Source organism: Panthera pardus, unplaced genomic scaffold (genome assembly GCF_024362965.1).
Source record: "Panthera pardus isolate Hobbes unplaced genomic scaffold, ASM2436296v1 HiC_scaffold_20, whole genome shotgun sequence".
NCBI lineage: Eukaryota > Metazoa > Chordata > Mammalia > Carnivora > Felidae > Panthera > Panthera pardus.
Window position 1 is genome coordinate 17,913,685 of NW_026526766.1, and position 21,026 is coordinate 17,934,710.

General features: G+C 41.4%; 1 protein-coding gene across 2 annotated transcripts in view; it reads left to right on the forward strand.

Moving 5' to 3' along the window:
* PCSK5 (proprotein convertase subtilisin/kexin type 5) overlaps window positions 1-21,026 on the forward strand; it is a 444,612-nt gene that overhangs the window by 344,608 nt on the left and 78,978 nt on the right. For both annotated transcript variants that reach the window (XM_053907817.1, XM_019463577.2), the window contains exons 21-24: window positions 1,064-1,166; window positions 6,216-6,352; window positions 12,347-12,553; window positions 16,031-16,099. In XM_053907817.1, coding sequence (XP_053763792.1) covers window positions 1,064-1,166; window positions 6,216-6,352; window positions 12,347-12,553; window positions 16,031-16,099 — 516 coding nt within the window. The remainder of the gene's footprint in view (window positions 1-1,063; window positions 1,167-6,215; window positions 6,353-12,346; window positions 12,554-16,030; window positions 16,100-21,026) is intronic.

Here is a 21,026-nt window from a genome sequence, read left to right on the forward strand (position 1 = left end):
GCTTCCTTCAATTTCTCACCAGTCAAGTCTATGTTTCCATGGCTTCAAAGCAACTACAATAAAGCAGGCAGCAAATCTTAGCGTTTCAGTGAGACTTGGTTAAACCATGCGTGAGGAACTGCTACCTCCCTATTTTGGCTGGATCTCAGATTGACAAGGTTCAGACGTACTTACAGGGGGTGGAGTGATTCTCCTGAAATCTGAAACCATGTTTTCTGTGCGTGATTGGTTTCCAAACCATACAGAGTGAGTCTTTGGATCAGACTAAAGAAACTTCTCGATTTCTTCTAGGACAGTGGGGGGAGAAGACGTTGTGTAGTGTGAGTAGAGGGTTGAGTTCAATGAGACCCATCATTGGTTTATCACTGGATTATCACCTTCAAAGAGGCTGGCTTGTCCCCACCATCTTTGCTGGGAGACTAATTTCTTACATGTTCACAAGAAGTTTGGGAAGCTACACGTGCTTCAGTGGAAAGGCCTCCTGTGTGTTTTTCCTTGGGAGGGATACTTTCCAAATAAGTGAAGAATTCTGTGGCTATCTCTTCATTGTTACTCTTTCAGGGTGAGATGCAGCTCACATCTGTCAAATGTTACCCAAGCTTTGACTCCCCTTCTTGACTAGTTACCATAATAACCCCAGAGTTGTGGGTGGGTCCTGCCTGTTGCTTGACTTGAACCAAGGCTGTAACGGAGGTCTCTGGGGTCCAAGCATTCTCAGCCGTTAACAGGCAAGTCAGAAGGAGCTCAGTAAAGGGGTCCTATGAGAAGCCCCCCTTGGCCTCTCTGTACTTATTTAATCCGTAACACATGTTGACTAGATCCAAAATTATGTCATTGCCTCATAACTTTTTGAGGTTCCAAATTCCGAGGCCCTTGGGAGAGGAGCAGTTGTTATTATAAGGTCAGGACTTAGGACCGGCAACTGAAGCCATCCAAGGTCTCCTCTCTGTGTTGTTTCCATTGCTTTCGGGCAGCCACGGAGCGATCTGGCTGCTCTCAGACTGACGGCCGAGGCAGCGCTGCCATGTGGAAACGAGGTAAACAATTAGGTTTTGTTCCCTAGGAGAATACATCGATGAGCATGGCCACTGCCAGATCTGTGACGCCTCGTGTGCCAAGTGCTGGGGGCCCACTCAGGAAGACTGCACTGGCTGCCCTGTCACAAGGTGAGTGGCCTTTCAGTACCTCCTGTGGTTGGGAGCTCATGGGTGGCAGGTTGGAGAGAGGAGGCGTTTACGACCTTAAAGACACCCCCTTGGGCCTGCAGGAAAAAGAACCAAACACCTTTCCATGACACAAAAACTCCCCACGGTCTGGCCACAGCGCACCTCTGTAACATCTTCTCTCCATGATGCCCAGTACCCCCTGCCAGAACCAGCTCCCTGGACACTAGAGAGGCTTTCATCCATGAAGACGACGGTGCCTTTGACAACTACAACCCCTTCTGCACACCCATTATCTCCATCTGCTGATCAAATATCTACTCATTTTTCTAGAGTCAGTTCAAGGGTGAATTATTCTACAAAGGTATTTTGACCTCTTCGCAGAATTAACCTTCTCCTCTTTATGTTTTCCTGTGCTCTGTATACACTTCTATAAGAGCACCGGTGACATTTTAAAACATTAAGTTACAAATCTCGGTATCTCTATAGATGGGCTGTATTTCCATAAGTCCCTTGAAATACCTTTGTATCTCCATCACCTATCACAGTGCAAGGAAAATAGTAGGCACTCGATAAATGTTTGGTAGCTGAATGGATGAGGAAATAACAAGTATTGGAATGGGACGAGGAATGGGACGATGTCCATGTTTGGACATCTTAGAACTAAGGGAACTTACTAGCATTCGTTTACTAAGGCAGCTACCATTGTCCAGGATATACTACAGGAGTCATGACTGTCTGAGGCTCATCAAAAGTGAGAAAAAAACTCTACGACCATAACTAGTCATTTAAAAAACTGAAACCCACTGGTACACGAAAGGAGATACAGCTCCATGGCCATTGGGGTAGTCTAACTGTCTTAAGCAGCCCATGATTTAGCTCTTGGAGAAAGAAAAGCGTGTGCGTGGATCTTGAATTAAGGTGTCCTCTCAAGGAAATCTTGTTTCCCAGGAAGAATATTTCGCTCATCTCCCTGAGCACTCCATTTTGCTCATGTCTCTTCCTTGAGGAAAATAACTTGCAAATATGTGCAAGAAAGCGCATCATGTCTTGGCAATGAACTACCTCTTGTTCACCTGACTCTTGTTCACCTGCATTTTCCTAGAACAAGGATGAAGAGAAAAAAAAAAAACGAAACAAAACTATTTTGAAAGATGATGGTGTTGACTTATTTGGGCAGCAACGTATTTTTCTCAAGTCTTTTCCAAAGCGTTTCCCTGAGTGGAATCAGATCCATTCAAGATGGTCTGGAGCACCTGCTCTATGTCCAGCTCTGAGTTAGGTGCAAGGTCGACGAATACTTACAGGTAGCTCAGGTAAAGAGCTCGGGAAGGCAGTTTCCAGTGGGCACAGGACACAGCAGGACAGAGAATGACAAAAAATGGATCTGACGCAAGCGTTAGGGGTAAGGAGACAAAGAGAATAATCAGGACAGTGGGTTTGTCGGAGTTTCTTCCTCGCCTTAAGCTTTGGGATAGCTCTAGTCCTGGTAGAGAAAAGATCATCCCTAAAGGAGTTTTTATCTCGGAGAGGAGTGTTAATATTTAAATATGGGTTTGCTTCAAAATAATATGGGAGGGAAGCAAATTGATGGGAATATAAATATTGGCCATGTACTGAAATTGCGAGGTGAATACGGGGGGAAGGGTACTGTTACGTCTTGTATGTATACTTATTTTAAGTATGTTTACATTTTCCCTTGACACATTTCTAAAAAATAATGTAATCCTGAAGTTCAAATAACTTCCAACTTTAGGAAATCAAACTTTAGGAAGCCCTCTCTTCATATTCTAGTTCTCTCTTTACATTTCCAGAAACTCTTGGGTTTAGCATCTTAGAGACCACTGAAAATTTGCAAGAAGCGAGTGCCCCCTTCGGCACTTGCAACAACATGCTTTCCCTTGCAAGGCCATGATCTTGATGGCCCAAGCTGGTTGGCCAACCCAGAACCGAAGGAGTTATAGACCCGATGAACTCATTAAAAGCATTAAAAGTTACTTCTGTTCTGACCCACCCTCAAATGTTTTGTTTGACCTGTTTCACTGCATTCAGGGGTAAAGAAAGACTTTTTTGGCCAGATTTCATTGCTTTAACATTAAAGAACCAAGAAATTATACTAAGGGCCCTTGTGATAGCTTATTTAGGCCGAACCAATAACCAGCAGAGAGGATCAGCTAACCCTGACGTTCCAGCTCTTCTGTTCCAATTCCATCACACGCACACGCGCGTGCACACACACACGACACACACACTTGGATGTCTAGAAAATTTAGTGCCAATATTGAGAACATTACCTCTGCCCAACTCTCTAGCACTCGGTTTTGCCAAGTCCTTCCTTTCCATAAGCGCTGTTCACTGCTCTGAAATGGCTCGCTGCTTACGAAAAGGCTAAGAACATGTGTGACTTGGGAGAAGAAATGCCTCCCCTGCAGAGATTAGCTTGCCTGACTCTCTCAGAAATCCACAGATTGGATGACTGGCTGTCCTAGAGATGGCTTGAGTTGGCTTTAAAGGAAATTGTCATCAGCCCCATGGAGCCCAGAGCGGGGTATCTATTCTCCTCCATTAGGGAAGATTTGTTGCTGTCAGTGAAAAAATCTGTGCCGCTTAAAATGGTACTTTTCTCAAGCTCCTTAGCAATTTTCCTTGACGAGGATGGGGGATGGAGGGGATGATGTAATTCAGTGCCTTTACCTAAGCATGACGGTTTTCCTTCTCTTTTTAGATCTCTAAAAAGAATCACGTTCTTATATTAAAACAACAACAACAACAAACTGTGTATATCGCCTGTGCTTTCCTTAGGGTCGATACGAAAGCAGGTATTTCAAAGCACAATTATGTGCTTGGCATTTCCTTAAAATCAAGTACTCAAGTCAGAAATGCAGCCTCCTCCATACATAAACACAGAAGTATTACACCATCGGCTTCGCTCTCCAGCCCACCACCCCCACGTTCTGGATGCTTCTAAATGGTTCCCATCATGGAGAGTATTAGATCACCTCTCCCAAGAGAAATGAAGAGAAATGATTTCCCCCTAAACAAATCCATCATCTTTCTATAAAAGACAAAGATGATGATATACTTTTCATCCCTTTTTCAACTAAGTTTAGCGGGGGGGGGGGGGGGAAAAAGAATCCTCACAAATAAATGTCCCCATTCTCTCTTCCAGCAGAGCATCTAGCAGCTTCCTTGTTTAAAAACCTCAGAAAGCTCTTACGCAGTTTTTCTTAAAGGGAGGTTTTTTTTGGTTGTTTTTTTTTTTTTTTTTTTTTTTTTTTTAGATAGTCCCATCCAAATTATCCCTTGAAAAATCTTCTAGCCCAGAAACCAGAGCCAGGGTGGGGCTGGGATATTCCCAGTTCGCATTAGTGCCGTCAACTAAAGTCTGGGCTGGGAGCACAGCCTTCTCATTATACACCATGGTGCAGGGCATCTGTTTTGCCACGGACGAACAGATGTGCATACGTGTCTGTTTAGGGCGGGGACTCCAGGCTCTGCAGTGGCCAAAAGGATGGCTCACTCCAGTAGTGCGGGGGATGGTGACCAAGAACCTGAAAGGCGGAGAACGCAAGAACCAGGTGGCTTTCCCATTGTTCCCAACACATGCAAATGACACGGGCTTTCGGGGCGACACATTGGAAGGTTGCAAGCAACACGCTAGGTCAGGTCACCTTGCTCCTACTCCAACTTCCTCCCAACCCGTGACTGAAATGCCCATTTCCAGTTCAGGGCTGCCTCTAGCTATAGCTGGAAATGGTGGGATTCAGCCAAGCCAGGGCACCCCGGGCCTACACCTGACCTTCCATGATACATCCAGCTTGGGTGGAAGGAGGTGGTAGAGAGAGAAAGAAGCCTTACCTTTGCTGACAGGCCCTCCACGCTCTCAGGCCTGGATGCCAACGTCATACCCTCGGGGGAAACAGGCGCACTACAGGCTCAGTTCGCCTCACAAGGGATACAGTAACGACTACCGGAAGGAAGCTCTAACGGACCCAATTGGGCACCGCCGGTGTTACTTACGAATCACTTAACAGATTCCACAGTACTCCATTCTCTCTCATTCTTCTGCTGAAGGGAGAACAGTGGCTCTCAAAATGTCTCCCTAGACCAGCAGCATGAGCACCACCCAGGAATTGAAAAACCACAAATTCTCAGCTCCCTCCCCCAAAGACGACTGAATTAGAAACTCTGGGGGTGGAGCCCTACAGCTCCCTCCATCTATCCATATTACCTACCTGACTCTAGCACTTGGGGAACATTTTGTATCTGAAAGAGCCAAATTCTTGGCTACCACTTACTTAACCACATTTGCTCTTGGAATTACTTTGCAAAGGAAGAAAAGAAGCAAAACTATGAAAATACTGTGATACGGATTGTATGTGCATAAAGTCAAAAGGTTTTATAAGCCCACACGCTATCCTATCTGGGGGGTCCTTGTAGGTGTTTGCAAACAAAATTTAAAAAAAAAAATGGTACTTGATACCTCAAGAAGTGCTTGCAAAAATGACACTCAAAATCAGTTCATTGATCACTTGCCATGTGCATAGGCCAAGTTGATAAGTAGCATGTAAGCTACAGGACAGTGTTTCGTTCTACCCTTTGAGAGCCCTTGATGTTGACATCTCCCTTGTAAAGTGTGGGCATGCTGTTAACTAAAGGAATAATATTTTCTCCAAGGCCTCTGGATCCAGAGGCCTATTTAATGTCTTGAAAGTTTAAAGACCTCCATCTGATTGTTGACTATGTTTGGCCAGGCCCCACAATATGGGTTTAATCCCTGCAGGCACTGGTTAGCTTGTTTGGAACCAGAATCACGGTTGCATCCCGAGCCAGTTTCTGGCATGCCTGCTGTTGGGTCCAAACCTTGGGCCAAGGATGGGTACATGACTAATATTCCACATGTTCTAAGATGATCAGTCCCAGGCATTCGCCCTTGTTTCTGGAACGATGAAACCAAGTCTGTGCAGTGAAACGTGAACACCACATGTCCTAACACTTACAGCCATTCCAGAAAGTCACCCTTACAAACTCTGAAATCTGCTCTTTCTCTAGGATTCTTGACAATGGCCACTGCGTTTTCAAATGTCCCTCAGGGAAATTTGAATTTCAGAACCAATGCCATTTGTGCCATTACACCTGCCAAGAATGCCAAGGAAATGAGCCTTCCAACTGCACTTCCTGTGGAGTAGGTGAGGAAATCTAGCTCTTCTCTTCTTCCTTTCTTCAAACCTGTCCTCCCACTGGCCATAACTTGGTTTGACTCAGAAGCCTCATCTCCGGGGACAAGGGGTTATTAGGCGGCCGTTCACTGGAGAGTGTGCATGACCTTGAAGCTTCTGCTTCTCGTCAGGAAACGAGTTCACATTGTTGTAGACGCAGACTCACTGCCCCTAAGGAGATGAGAGAGAAGCTAAGAGGTGTCTTTCTGGAGAAGGGGAAAGAAAGGTCATGCAGACATGATGTTAGACATGAGACAGTGAAGCTAAGATTTCCTGAGGTCAAAGTGAGAAGCTAGGATGTTAAGGAAGATGGACTCAGTCTTTAAGAGAAATATTGAAATAGACACTGTGTTAGGGTCTCTTCAGCCCTGAGCTATGCCATTTAGAAGTTGTCAGAGCCCTACTGCAGAAACAAAGGAATGGTTTCAACACAAAAATAGAACTTTTTGTGTCCCACCTTAAAAAGTCTAAGTCTCTGCTGTCACTGGATTATACTCCGTGATCTCAAAGGTCCTCTGCAGTTTGACCCTTGACTCCCCTCATACGCCTGCCCCCAACGTTGACCTCACATGAGTCAGCTTCATATTTTATTTGACTCCCATGATACTTTTAACATTTAAGCCGTATTTAAGAATTGGTAAATTTCAGGGGCACCTGGATGGTTCAGTCAGTTAAGCGTCTGACTTTTGGCTTCTGCTCAGGTCATGATCTCACAGTTCGCGTGTTCAAGCCCCGCGTAGGGCTCTGCGCTGCCAGTGTGGGGCCTGCTTGCGATTCTCTATCCCTCCCTCTCTGCCCCTCCCACTCCTTCTCTCTCTCAAAATAAATAAACTTTTTTTAAATATTGAAAACTTTCAAAGAACAACCCGGGCTTTCGTTCTTGCTTCTGTTTTTGTTTTGTCCCGGTGAAAAAAGAATGATTCATCTTTATTCTTGCTTGTGATAAGGCCAAGAAAAATGAAGAACGAATCGCGAGCAGCATGCATTTGCAGGAAAATGGGGGACAACGCATTTCTTGGTGCAAGTTAATTTTTTTTTTTTTTTTGCGTTTCTTATGTAAACAAAATGGACCTATGTCAAATTTTCTCGTGAGGCTGCTCCTTCTGTGTCCTTCCTCATCTCGAAGAGGGTGATAAAGGGTTTCTACTTTTAAGGTTATTATGAAAATGAAATGAGATTAAATGAGATAAAATACCAAATCGCTTAAAACCAGGCTGACCACATGAAAAATACTCAGTAAATATTAACTACTACCCTCACTGCTACTGTTACCACTCATTATTTGCACCTACTTCCTCCTGTGGGCATGTGAATTTCTCTAGATGCAAAACTGCTTCCCTGGAGATGTTCCCCACTCGCTGTCTGCCTGGCCTCTGTTTACTTTTTAGGTCTCCGTGTCAACTTCATTCCCTCCATGAGGGCTGCCCCAATCTCCTGTCTCGGTTGGGACCGCTCCATACGTGCATCCTGAGAGCCTCCACTTAACCCCTTTACAGGTGTCCTCAAACTTGATATCTGTCTTGTCCGTAAAGCTCTATGTCCTATAAGAGCAGCGGACAGTGTCTAACTGAGCACCAGCTCGAGTGCGAGGAGAGCATTCGGCAGGTGGAAGGCCCACAATATAACTGAATCAATGGTTCAGGAGAAAGAATGCCAGAACCAGCCACGAGGGGACCTACTTCCTGATTGGTTACTGATGAACTAGAAGATATTAAACCAGTCTCTCCACCTCTTTAAGTCTCTCCTTATTTGTAAAAGAAAAAAAGAAGAAAAGAAAAGAAAAGAAAGGAAAGGAAAGGAAAAGAAAAGAAAAGAAAAGAAAAGAAAAAGAAAAAAAGAGAAGACAAGAGAAGAGAAAAGAAAAGAAAAGAAAAGAAAAGAAAAAAAAAAAAAGAAAAGAAAAGGAGAGGGGACACATAGACAAGACGGCATCCAAAATCCCTTGCACACTTGAAACATACTAAATCTTCACGCATAGTACAAAATTAAGGTTTCACTTGAATACTGAACAAATGTCTGAAATGTTTGCAGCATCCCGTAATTTCGCGGACCAGTCCACACATAAAACGCTTTGATGTCTCCTCTGCATTTTTTGTCTAAAAGTCGGTTTACTCCCCGTCTTCACAAAATTGCACCGTAACTCTCGCACGTACAGGTCGCTACACAGAGCTGCCGTGGAAAATGCACTAAATGACTGTATGACGCCTGCCCTCAAGGAGTGGACGCTCTAACAGAGGGGGTTGTGTTTAGGTATTGTACAACGAGAATATATCAAAGACCAAACGAAGGAAGGCATCCTACCACAAGTCAGAGAAGAAGCATCCCTTTCAGCTATGAGCCAGCAGAAAAGGCTTGCTGGAGAGGGTACTGTTGAGCAAGCTCTGATTAGCAGGGTTCTCTCCTCTTAAGAGCTCGGTGTCCCTCATACTTGTATTAGCACAGCCAGCAGGTGAAACAGTGCTAACAACAAGGGATGATTGGACAGACGCAGTTCCGTATCGGCAGGCTTTAATAAAAGCCTGAAACCCTCTGACTAGGGAGTCCCATCTACACAGCGTTTCCCATCAGTCTGGAGAAATCTCACCTTTGCGCAATTGTAACGCTATTAAGAATTTAGGTCTGAATCCTTTTGGAGGTGCCAACCGCCAGCTCCGCTGTGTTGGTGAAGATTCACTCTAAGTTCTTTTCCAGATTTGTTCTCTACCAAACTGAACCAACGCAAAGCTAAAATCGACCCCCCACCCCCCACCCCAGCAGCTACAGTAAGAAACACGTTGAAGTGGACTTCACACGGTTTATTTTCAGGGTCCCTCGGCCTTTCTTTCATCCTTTCCCGCAATCCTTTTTCCCCCTCTTGCCTTCCGCCTTCAACCTTCCTTTCTTCCCAAAGACATGTGGTATCTTCACATTAGTCTATCTTCTCTCGTGACGAAATTGAGCCGTAAGAGATGCTCCGGAAATAGCGAATTGCTCTCACGTGTAAACGAAAGCCAATCGGAAGCTCTCGCAGAGTTTCTTGCACTTTATATCTTGTTTCATATGATCACATGAGGTGTAGCACCCAGCAAAAATATCCCCCCTTCTACTGTTAGAACCAGCTTCTCTTATATATCATCACAATAATTTAAATTCCGAGACTCTGGGCAAGTAGCCAACCATTTATGCATGGTATTTAGATCAATGGGATATCCAAATTATCAGCCAGAGCTAAATGCGCTGCCATACGACCCAGGCTATTAGAAATGTGAGCAAATCTCGGTGTAACCCTGGACCAAACCTGTGGGGAGAGCTGCCCAGGGTCCAGGCATCTATGCGAACTCCTTTACAGGGTCCATGTTCTTTAAATCCCAAGACCATCCAAGTCTGTTTTTTAAACTCAAGTTGTAATACCCAAAGTGGTTCAAATAATAAAGCCATGTCTGAACAATACAAATGGGATTGGAGAACATCGCTTCTGATATCTGAGCCCATCCTCGGATGGATTGCCGGATGGAAGAGGGAGGAGCTTCCCACTGTTCTCTTCATTTTTTAAAATATAATTTATTGTCAAAGTGGCTTCCATACAACACCCAGTGCTCATCCCAGCAAGTGTCCTCCTCAATGCCCATCACCCATTTTTCCTCTCCCCCCACCCCCCGTCCACCCTCAGTTTGTTCTCTGTATTTAAGAGTCTCGTGGTTTGCCTCCCTCTCTGTTTGTACCTAGTTTTTCCCCTTCCTTTCCCCCATGGACTTCTGTTAAGTTTCTCAGGATCCACATATGAGTGAAAACATACGGTATCTGTCTTTCTCTGACTGACTTATTTCACTCAGCATAATACTTTCCAGTTCCATCCACGTTGTGGCAAATGGCAGGATTTCATTCTTTCTCATTGCCAAGTAGTATTCCATCGTATATATAAACCACATCTTTTTTTATCCATTCATCAGTTGATGGACATTTAGGCTCTTTCCCTAACTGGGCTATTGTTGAAAGCGCTGCTATAAACACTGGGGTACAAGTGCCCCTACGCATCAGCACTCCTGTATCCCTTGGGTAAATTCCTAGGAGTGCTATTGCTGGGTCATAGGGTAGTTTTATTTTTAATTTTTTGAGGATCCTCCACACTCTTTTCCAGAGCAGCTGCAAAGTTTGCATTCCCACCAACAGTGCCAGAGGGTTCCCCTTTCTCCACATCCTCTCCGACACCTGTTGTCTCTTGTGTTGTTAATTTTAGTCATTCTGACAGGTGTGAGGTGGTATCTCATTGTAGTTTTGATTTGTATTTCCCTGATGGTGAGTGATGTTGAGCATCTTTTCATGTGTCTGTTGACCATCTGGATGTCTTCTTTGGAAAAGTGTTTATTCATGTCTTCTGTCCATTTCTTCACTGGATTATGTTTTTCGGGTGTGGAGTTTGGTAAGTTCTTTACAGATTTTGGATACTAACCCTTTATCTGATGTGTCATTTGCAAATATCTTTTTCCATTCCATCAGTTGCCTTTTAGTTTGATCGTTTCCTTTGCAGTGCAAAAGCTTTTTATCTTGATGGGGTCCCAATAGTTCATTTTTGCTTTGAATTCCCTTGCCTTTGGAGATGTGTCGAGTAAGAAATGGCTGTAGCTGAGGTCAAAGAGGTTGTTGCCTGTTTTCTCCTCTAGGGTTTTGATGGCTTCCTGTCTCACATTTAGGTCTTTCATTCAGTTTGAGTTTATTTTTGTGTCTGGTGTAAGAAAGTGGTCCAGTTTCATTCTTCTGCATGTTGCTGTCCAGTTCTCCCGGCACCATTTGCTAAAGAGACTATCTTTTTTCCATTGGATACTCTTTCCTGTTTTGTCGAAGATGAGTTGGCCATACATTTTTGGGTCCAATTCTGGGTTCCCTATTCTATTCCATTGGCCTATGTGTCTGCTTTTGTGCCAATACCATACTTTTCACTGTTCTCTTCAAATCTTCCTACCTATATCTGAGAAGTTTGGCCCTCCGAAAAACAGGATGTTTTCTGAATGAATCTTGGTGGACATGGGGTTTGCTAGGGTTTCATAATGTGTCTGAGAAGAACATGGCTTGGAAGGTTGACCCTTTTGTGGTCTCAAGATTCCATGTTCCACCAGATCGGGGGTTTGTGCTCCGTTCTGACGTGTAGCTGTAGAATCACCAAATGCACGTCATATCCTCCCAAGCATCCTCCTTCCCTTAAAGGATAACGTTCCCCCCACTCAAAGTTGTAGAGGGCAGCAATATATGCACACACACTTATTATAATGATTTTTTTGTTAACTGTGAGTTTATAATTGGTTTGAATTTTCTATTCCCTCCCAAACCAAATTCCCATCGTCTTATACTAGACGTACGGTTATTTTTTCCATGTAGACTCCAATGTTGTCAGAAGCTCGGGACTTTGAAAAAATCCATTCAAGGAACCAAAAAGCTGTGCTTGGTCTAGCGCTTTAATACACTGTCTTCATAGGAGTTGGTAACTCTGCAAAAATTCAGACTTTAGACAGTTAACACAAGCGTGTGATTTTGACAACAGAATTCAGACTCTTTCTAAAAGACTGCCCTCTTCCAAAAATGGTTCTATCGGTAAGCATTTGTTTATTGTCACAGGATCTCTATAGCTCCCAAGTCTGACAGCTTCCACAGATACCAAAAGGAGCCCTTGGGAAGATGAAACACACTCTGACTCATAGTTATCCACGGACTGTGGTTTCTGCTTTCGCAGTGACATCCCAGGGAATAGTCCCTATTGGCTCAAATACACAAAATGTTGAAAAATTATTCCCCACAATGAAAACTCTTCTACGATAAGTATATAGATATTGTACTTTTCACTAAATGAATTCTTATATACTCCTGGTCCCCGAGGAGCCAAAATACTCAGTTACATCATTAAAAAAAAAAAAAAAAAAATCTTAGGTTATATTAGCTTCATGGTTAATTTCGTACATTTTTCTTCTTTTTCTTGCCCCTCCATCTGTTCAGATAAGCATGGCCAGGAGCGCTTCCTGTATCAGGGGGAGTGTTGGGAGAGCTGCCCAGCAGGCTACTACCCTGCTGAGGGGTACACCTGCCTGCCCTGCCCTGACAACTGTGAGCTTTGCCACAACGCACACATCTGTATACGATGCGCGGGAGGCTACCTCCTAGTGCCCACCAACCATACCTGCCAGAAGTTGGCGTGTGGACAAGGTAAGTCTGCTCCGAGCCACTGTCTTGCACCAGGATGTAGCATGAGGAGCTACACCCTGGACGTCCCAGAGATCTGCATTGTGTTCCAGGTTTTAATGTTGGCACCCGGGATGACTTTATGTGACTATATGTGCAGTGGGGACGGTGACGACTGCTCCTCTCTCTCCCTCCGCACACCTTTCTCTGGGTTCCCCAAGACCCATCCCGGAGACACAGGAATGCAACTAATCACAGAGAAACTGATCTTGAATTGAGAGTTCGTGGGCACGATATAATGGAGAGAAAATCAGATAAGAACCTAAAAGTCCTGACAATGTTCTCCTTCCCAATTACTAGGTATGGGACCCTGTGCGAAATCAGTCTAATTTTTCTATGCCTTGTTTTCTTCATGTATGAAAGGGTGAGCATTGCACCACGATGGTTCCTGTGAGAAGCCAATGAAAATAAGCCTATCTAAAGCTACTTGAAAATATTCAGTGTTCTATGAATCGTATGTGTTACTGCTATTGCCCAATCCCTTATCGTACATGGGAAGACAGAAATTAGAAAACAGGACTTGTAGTGTTGTTTTTTTTTTTTCCCCTTTCCATTAAGAATGCTACAGACTTTCTCTGCTCTATGTAAGAATTTTGCCTGGTCTAATGCTGCAAAGAGTTCCAAGATGTTTGTAGAATAAATAAGACACTCATTCCTTTTCTGCTTGTGTTTACTAATGTAGTATAGGCTTTAAAACTTAAAAAAAAAAAAAAAAGGATTTAGAAAGGCAGATTTAAAAAGACAAAGTATGGGGGTGCCTGGGTGGCTCAGTCAGTTGAGCCCTCAACTTTGGCTCAGGTCATGATCTCACAGTTCGTGAGTTCAGGCCCGACATCGGGCTCACTGCTGTCAGCGCGTAGCCCACTTCAGATCCTCTGTCCCCCTATCCCCGCCCCTTCCCCATTTGTGCTCTCTCAAAAATAAATAAATCATTTAAAAAAAATAAATACTTCTATTCATGGCCAACGAGCACATTAAAAGATGTTCATTCAGCATCACTAATTTTTAGGGAAACACAAATCAAAGCCACGATGAGATATCACCTCACACCTGTTAGAATGGCTATTATCAAAAAGACAAGAAATAACAAGTGTTGGAGAAAATGTAGAGAAATGGGAACTCTCATACACTGTTGGTAGGAATATAAATTGACATAGTCACTGTGGAAAACATATGCATATTCCTCAAAAAATTAAAAATAAAACTACCATTTGATCCCACTACTCCACTACTGGGTTTTTACCTGAAAAAAATATGAAAACACTAATTTGAAAAGACATACGCCTCTCTATGTCGATCACAGCATTATTTACAATAGCCAAGAAACTGAAACAAGCTAAATGTTCATCAAGGGATGAATGCATAAAGTTGACCCATTTTTTAAAAGAATGAAATCTTGCCATTTACAATACGGATGGACCATGAGAGTATTATGCTAAGTGGAATAACTCAGGAGAAAGACAGATACCACATGATTTCACTCATATGCAGAATCTAAGAAACAAAACAAACGAACTCAGGGATGCAGAGAACAGATTGGAATTAACAGAGGGAAGGGGGCATGGGGGTGGGAGAAGGGCTGAAGGGGACCAATTGTAGGGTGATGGATGGTAACTAGATTTTGGGGGATGATCATTTTGCAGTATATACAGAGAGCAAATTATAATGTATACTTGAAACACATAATTTTAAAAGTACGTTTAAAAAAGAATATTCAGAAAATAAAAATATGATCGTGGAAATTTTTTTGAAAAAAAAATTATAGGAAAATGAGAATGAAGAAGAGAGGTAGAAAGATAAAAATTTTAAAGTCACTGAAACAGTAGAACCAAAAGAAAAAGTAAAAGGAGAAAAGGGAGAAGAGGGAAGAAAAATAAAGGATCACCCAGGAATTCAAATAATATAGGTTTTCCCGTAAAAGACTCTTAATGATAGAGAACAAACTGAAAGTTGATGGGGGGGAGGGGGGATGGGCTAGATGGGTGATGGACATTAAGGGTGCCATTTGTTGTGATGAGCACTGGGTGTTAGATATAAGTGATGAATCACTAAATTCTACTCCAGAAACCAATATTACACTACATGTTAACTAATTAGAATTTAAATAAAAACTTGAAAGAAAAAAAAAATAATATAGGTTTTTCAGAGTAAACAGCAGAAACAGGAGAGAGAACATTAACAAAGAACTAATTCTGAAAAATCCCAGAACGGAAGGACATGAATTTCCAGATTGAACAAGCCCTCTGCATGTTCAGCATAATGGATTTTAAAAGGACACACACCAAGACACATGATTGTAAGAATCTGGAAATCTGAGATTTTTTTTTTTTCTGCAAAAGGAAAATCTTTAAAACTTCTAGGGGAAAATAAAGGAGATCATACAAAAAGGATTGGCTATCAGAATGGCATTGAACTTCTCAACAAGCCTGGAAACTGAAACATGAAAATGGAACAAAAACTTTAACCTTCTGAGAAAAGAAAGTATTTCTCCTTTAAAGCCTAAATTTGGTCAAGCCATGAGTCACGTGTGAGGGCAGAAAAAACGTTATTTTCAATCGCGCACGTTTTCGAAAACTTTACCTCCCATGCATCCATCCTTTCTTGGGAAAATGATTTGTAGAGGGTGTATTCCACCAAAAAAATAGGACAAGAAATAAGAAAATATAAGGTCCAGAGAATTCATCCAAAGGAGGAGGATGAAAGGAATCTGCAGGACGATGGTGAAAAAGATACTAATGCGATAGCGGGAAGATTTCTGCTTAGGGTACAGTTGAGGACGCATCAAGGACAGATATTGAGAAAACAAATAAAGAACCCAGACAGATATGAGCACAAGAGAAAACAAAAAGGTGTGCAAGAACCTTAATGTTGGGGCAGCTGAGTGGCTCAGTCAGTTAAGCATCCGACTTCAGCTCAGGTCATGATCTCAGCGTTAGCGTCGGGCTCTGTGCTGCTTGCTCAGAGCCTGGAGCCTGCTTCAGATTCTGTGTCTCCTTCTCTTTCTGCCCCTCCCCCGCTCATGCTCTGTCTCTCAAAAATAAATAAATGTTAAAAAATTTAAAAAAAAGAACCTCAATGTCATCAGAACATGAATAATAATAGTATAATCATAATATAAATGCTGAGTATTAATCTAGCAAAATCTGTAACTTGGGAGGATGGAACGTATGTATGTCTGTGTTTGTTGGAGTATTGGCGAAAGAAAGCTAGTCTTTACTACTACAGGTTGTGCCTAAGAATAAACTTACAAGGCAGCATCATAATCATGTTACTTAGAAATTTGGAGGTAAAAACTAAAAGAAACAGCTAAAAGAATCACACTTTTTTGTCTCTGAGAAAAGAGAAGGGGCAGAAGATAAGCTACACACCAATATATTTTCACAACAATTAACGTTTCTCCACTCACTAAAGTGAATCGTGTTTCTCCCTCTTCTTGTACAGGTGAAGTCCAAGACCCAGACTATGGAGAGTGTGTGCCTTGTGAAGAAGGATGCCTGGGATGCAACTTGGGTATGCCACTTGGTTTTTTTTTCCTAAAGAGTTGATATAGCATTTTTTTTTCTTTTTCCCCCACACATCCTCATTGTTATCACCAATGTCACCATCAGTGCCCACTAAGCAGGCTCACTCCCATGAGACAGGGTCACTGCAAGACATGTTCCCTTTTGAGGCAAAGGAGAGGTCACTTATCTTAATGAAACCCAAGTTTAGGAAAGGACAGGCATCTTTTCCTCTGGTTGTTAGCTATCTAGTGGGGGACATCCACAACCTATTTCCAGTTGTATAGGACGTGACCTCTCCTTAGCTTCTTAAGGTCACAAATATGGAGTGAAACAATGGTGAGAGAAAGGAACTGAAGCAAAGAAATGCCTAATTAATCTAACTCACTTGGCATGTGATTCACAAAAACTTGTCAGGGGTATAGGGATTTTCCTTTGCAGAATGACTCTATTGGTTGAAGCCTAAGACAGTCCTTTGAGAAGAAAGCAATATGGTGACAGTGAGTTAAAATCCCCACCGTACAACAAACAGTTGTCAGTCTTCCATATACTTCTCTAATTCAAATCACTGATCCCTTTCTCCCCATGCATACCTGGTTCTCCAGTGGAAAGGAGGAGAGGGAGTCTACACCACACAGAAGCGTTGGATTGGGTGTAAAATTAAATATAGGGAGGGTGCCAAATTCCAAGAATGTATCTTAATGTAAACTTAGTCAAGTCACTGAAAATAATTAACATTTGGGTCTGTAGATCTTTGAAAGGAAACCCAACCTAAATTAAAGATTGATGGAGTAATTTCTATTCATGGAATTTCCATGAAGCTCTATGATTGGTTAACGTCTGCTTCTAAAACTTTAATATGCACACAGATCCCATGGGGGATTTGTTAAAATGCAAATTCTGATTCACAGGTCTAGGTAGGGCCTGAGAATTACGTTTCTAATAAGCTGCCTGGTGAAGCCAAGGCTTCGTCAAACACTCATGAGGTTGCAAGGGGTCAGACTGTGGCAGGATTAAGTAGAATTTTTATTGGTTTTTACCTAATAGATGTCCTTGAATTCTTAAATATTACACATGAATTATCATTTATCTGATGACTGTCATGGATTCTTTCCACCTTAAATGGAAATTATGTATTTTCTATAATATCTGTAACTACCAAACAGAGTTTTTAGGACCTTGAATACCATCCTGCCATTACCTGGCACTGTGAAATGGGGCATATGCTTTGGAAAATAAAACATAATAATGAAAATCACACTTAGGAAGGGGCTCCATTTAGAGGCTTATCAGCCATCTAAGGGTAAAATGCTAATTTTCTGGGAAGCATACATAGACCTAAACGTAAGTAATAAAAGTACTAAAGTCGAAAAGATAAGCAAATTCCAGAGTACCTTGTGAAGTGATAGGAGGCGGTCCTTCTTGCAGGGAGCCAGGATAAATGTCTTGACTGTCTTGATTTCACATTTTGCCTACTTCAGACCATCTCGTCTCATCAGGTTTCGCATCCCAGCTAACTTTTGTGGTCTCCATTTCAACCTTTGCTATTATTGTATGTTGCGTGACCATGCTAACGAGCATCTTTGTGTATCACAGAAAGGGGTGTGTATGTGTGTGGGTGGGTGTGGGTGTGTGTCTGCCTCTCTGTAAAATCTCAAAACTTGGAAACAATGACAACCATGATCACTAAGGATACACGCTGCGCCCCCTCTTCCCTTAGCTGATCTGGCTACAGAGGGGACCAAGTGTAGCCCCTGGGGAAAAAATAAAATCTGTACCAGACCTAGGCTATCTGGGGACTCAAAATCCAAAGGAATCAACTTGTAAGAAGAGATAAATTAGTAAGTTTCACTCCCTCCGCAGTGTACTACTGAAATTCTTAGTTCATTCACTCCTTTAGGAAACTTTGTCTACAGTGTTGAGGGCTCACTGGAATACTGGGAATTCAAAGCTGACAACGGTTGTGATCCCACTAGAAGGCCCCCTCTGGCTGTTAGAAGCGACATACCTTGAACCAAGTCTTTTACAAGGCAACCTGCCAGAATAGAGAGAGCTACACTGTTCAGTGGGAATCACAGGAGAGTGACTAGAACGTTCTAAGTGCTAATTTCTCATTTTAAATTAGAAAATTTCTCTTAATGTATAAAGTTTCTATATGTTGGACTTTGTGTATTTTTAGACTGTCCTGGCCGAGGTCAATTATCACTTTCTGGGGTCTCTGTTGATCTCTGCAGTTGAGTTCATTCTCTTTTCTTTCCTCCTCTTATTTGCAAACCAACAATAATACTCTTTACAACTGATCTGTGTAATATTTGGTGCATACACATTTTTCTGCCTCGATGCTAAACTACTTAGAATAAGTTCAGTGACTTATACACTGTGCTACCAAAAGAACTAGCAGCAGGGCCTAGGATATAATAAATGTATAATATTTGTTGAATTGAATTTGAGAGTTGCTGGAACTTAGAGGGGAGATGTGTGGCTCAAGACACCCAGGGATCTAGATATGATGTTTTCTCTATTCAAACTTTGTTTATGGGCCAAGAAGGGAAAATCAATCACACAATGAAGAAATAAATAGCTTTTCACAAAATATTAGAACCATTAGGGAGATCTGAAGAGGACATGGTTAGTAAACCATAAAATTTCATCATTTTAATAAAATGCAAATATAAATTTTAAAAGATACGAATAACGTACCATAGATTTTCCTCAGATTCTTCTTGTGAGACAGGATATCATCCATTAGAGAAAACTCCACTTTCTTCCATTTTCATAATGTTGATTCATCTTTGAACCAGAGTCAGACAACCTCTAGAAGAGTTAGAGAAAAGTGAAATCAGTCACTTTGAGACATTTTCTCTACACCATGTAATGATTAGTTGTTGGAAATAGTGGATTTTTTTTCTGAGCTTTTTATTCCTTTCCAGATATTTAGCGCAACTAGAGAGTAAGATTTTTTATACCCAATGAAAAAGAACTCAAATTCCAGATTGACTCCAATCTTGTCTAGTTCCTGGGTGGAGTTGTTTATCATTCCGAAGACTTACCAGAAAGAGGAGAGAAAAGGAAACGTGACCAAAAAGTGGCTGTTGTATTTTGAAGAAAATATTGAATTTGCTATTCTAGGATGGAACGAGGGTGTTTTTATTATTATGGGGTTAGATTTCTCTTCTTTTTTATTGAGATATAACTGACATCAAAAATTACATTAGTTTCAGGTGTACAAGTAGTGATTCAATATTTATAGACATTGTGATCATCACAATAAGTCTAGTTCACATCTGTCACTTTAGAGTTACAGACTTATTTTTTCTTGTGATGAGAACTTTTATAATCTACTGTCTTAGCACCTTTCACATATACAATGCAGTATTATTAACTATAGCCATCATGCTACACATTATATTCCCAGGATTTATTCATTTTAGAAGTAAAATTTTGTTCCTTTTGACATCCTTTACCCTTTACCTCTGGCAATCACCAGTCTGTTCTCTCTTAGATTTCTCCTCTTTATTAGGCTGAAAACAAACAGACAGCATTTTATATAATATCTTCTTGTTCCAAAATGGATGCAAAATTCTTTCTCTTCCTAGCTGGTATCTTGAATGGAAATTGTAACTAAGATAAATCAAAGATTTCTAAATTATATTTCTTCATTAATTGAGAGAATAAGTAAATGGAGTCATTTTTACTTGATGCTTTGAGGTGCCTTTTCTGGTTTTGTTTTAATTTGGAGATATAGCAATAGGCGATACCTGATTATAAAATAAGATTTGGGGCCTATACTTACAACACCACTGACTTATTAATCGATTTGAATCAAAATTGCTAATATCTGTTCACTTCCTTACCTTGTCAATAAAATAGATGTCAACGTGCCTTTATCATGGCTTAGAAGTAGGTAATAAAAAGCCATTAATTTTTTCTCATTTAAATGGTTTTAGTCCCTACTCTTGGGGAAAAATATACACAAATTTAAAATTTTTAAGTACTTGTAATAAAAGAAAAAGGCCATAGGATCAAAGTGTTCTAAAAATAGAAGAGGAAGGAATGCTTCCAAATTCATCCTATGAAGCCAGCATCACCCTGATAACAAAACCAGACAAGACACTAGGAGGAGGAGGAGGAGGAGGAGGAGGAGGAGGAGGAGGAGGAGAAGAAGAAGAAGAAGAAGAAGAAGAAGAAGAAGAAGAAGAAAGGGAGAGAGAGAGAGGAAGGAAGGAAGGAAGGAAGGAAGGAAGGAAGGAAGGAAACAAACTACAGGCCAATATCCCTGATGAATATAGATACAAAAATCCTCACCAAAATAATAGCAAGCTGAGCTCAACAATATTTTCAAAGGATCATTCCCCATGATCAGTTAGGACTTATTCTGAGGATACAAGAGTAGTTCAATATTCATAAATCAATCAACTTGATACATATTAACAAAATGAAAGATTAAAAAACATAATCATCTCAATAAATGCAGAAAAAGCATTTGACAAAATTCAACATCCATTCGTGATAAAACCTCTCGATAGAACGGATTTAGGGGGAACATACCTCAACATTATAAAGGTCTTCTATGAAAAACCTACAGCTAGTATTATACTCAATGGTGGAAACTGAAAGCTTTTCCTCTAAGATCAGGAACGAGACAAAAATATCCACTCTCGTTACTTTTATTCAACACAGTATTGGAAATCCTAGCCTCAGCAATCAGACAAGAAAAAGAAATAAAAGGCATCCAAATCAGAAATGAAGTAACACTGTCACTATTTGTGGACAACATGATACTATACATACAAAACTCTAAAGACTCCATCAAAAAAACTAATAGAATCAATGAATTCAGTACATTTGTAGCATATAAAATCAATATACAGAAAAATGTTGCATTTCTGTACACTAATAACAAAGTCGTAGAAAGATAAATTAAGAAAACAATCTCA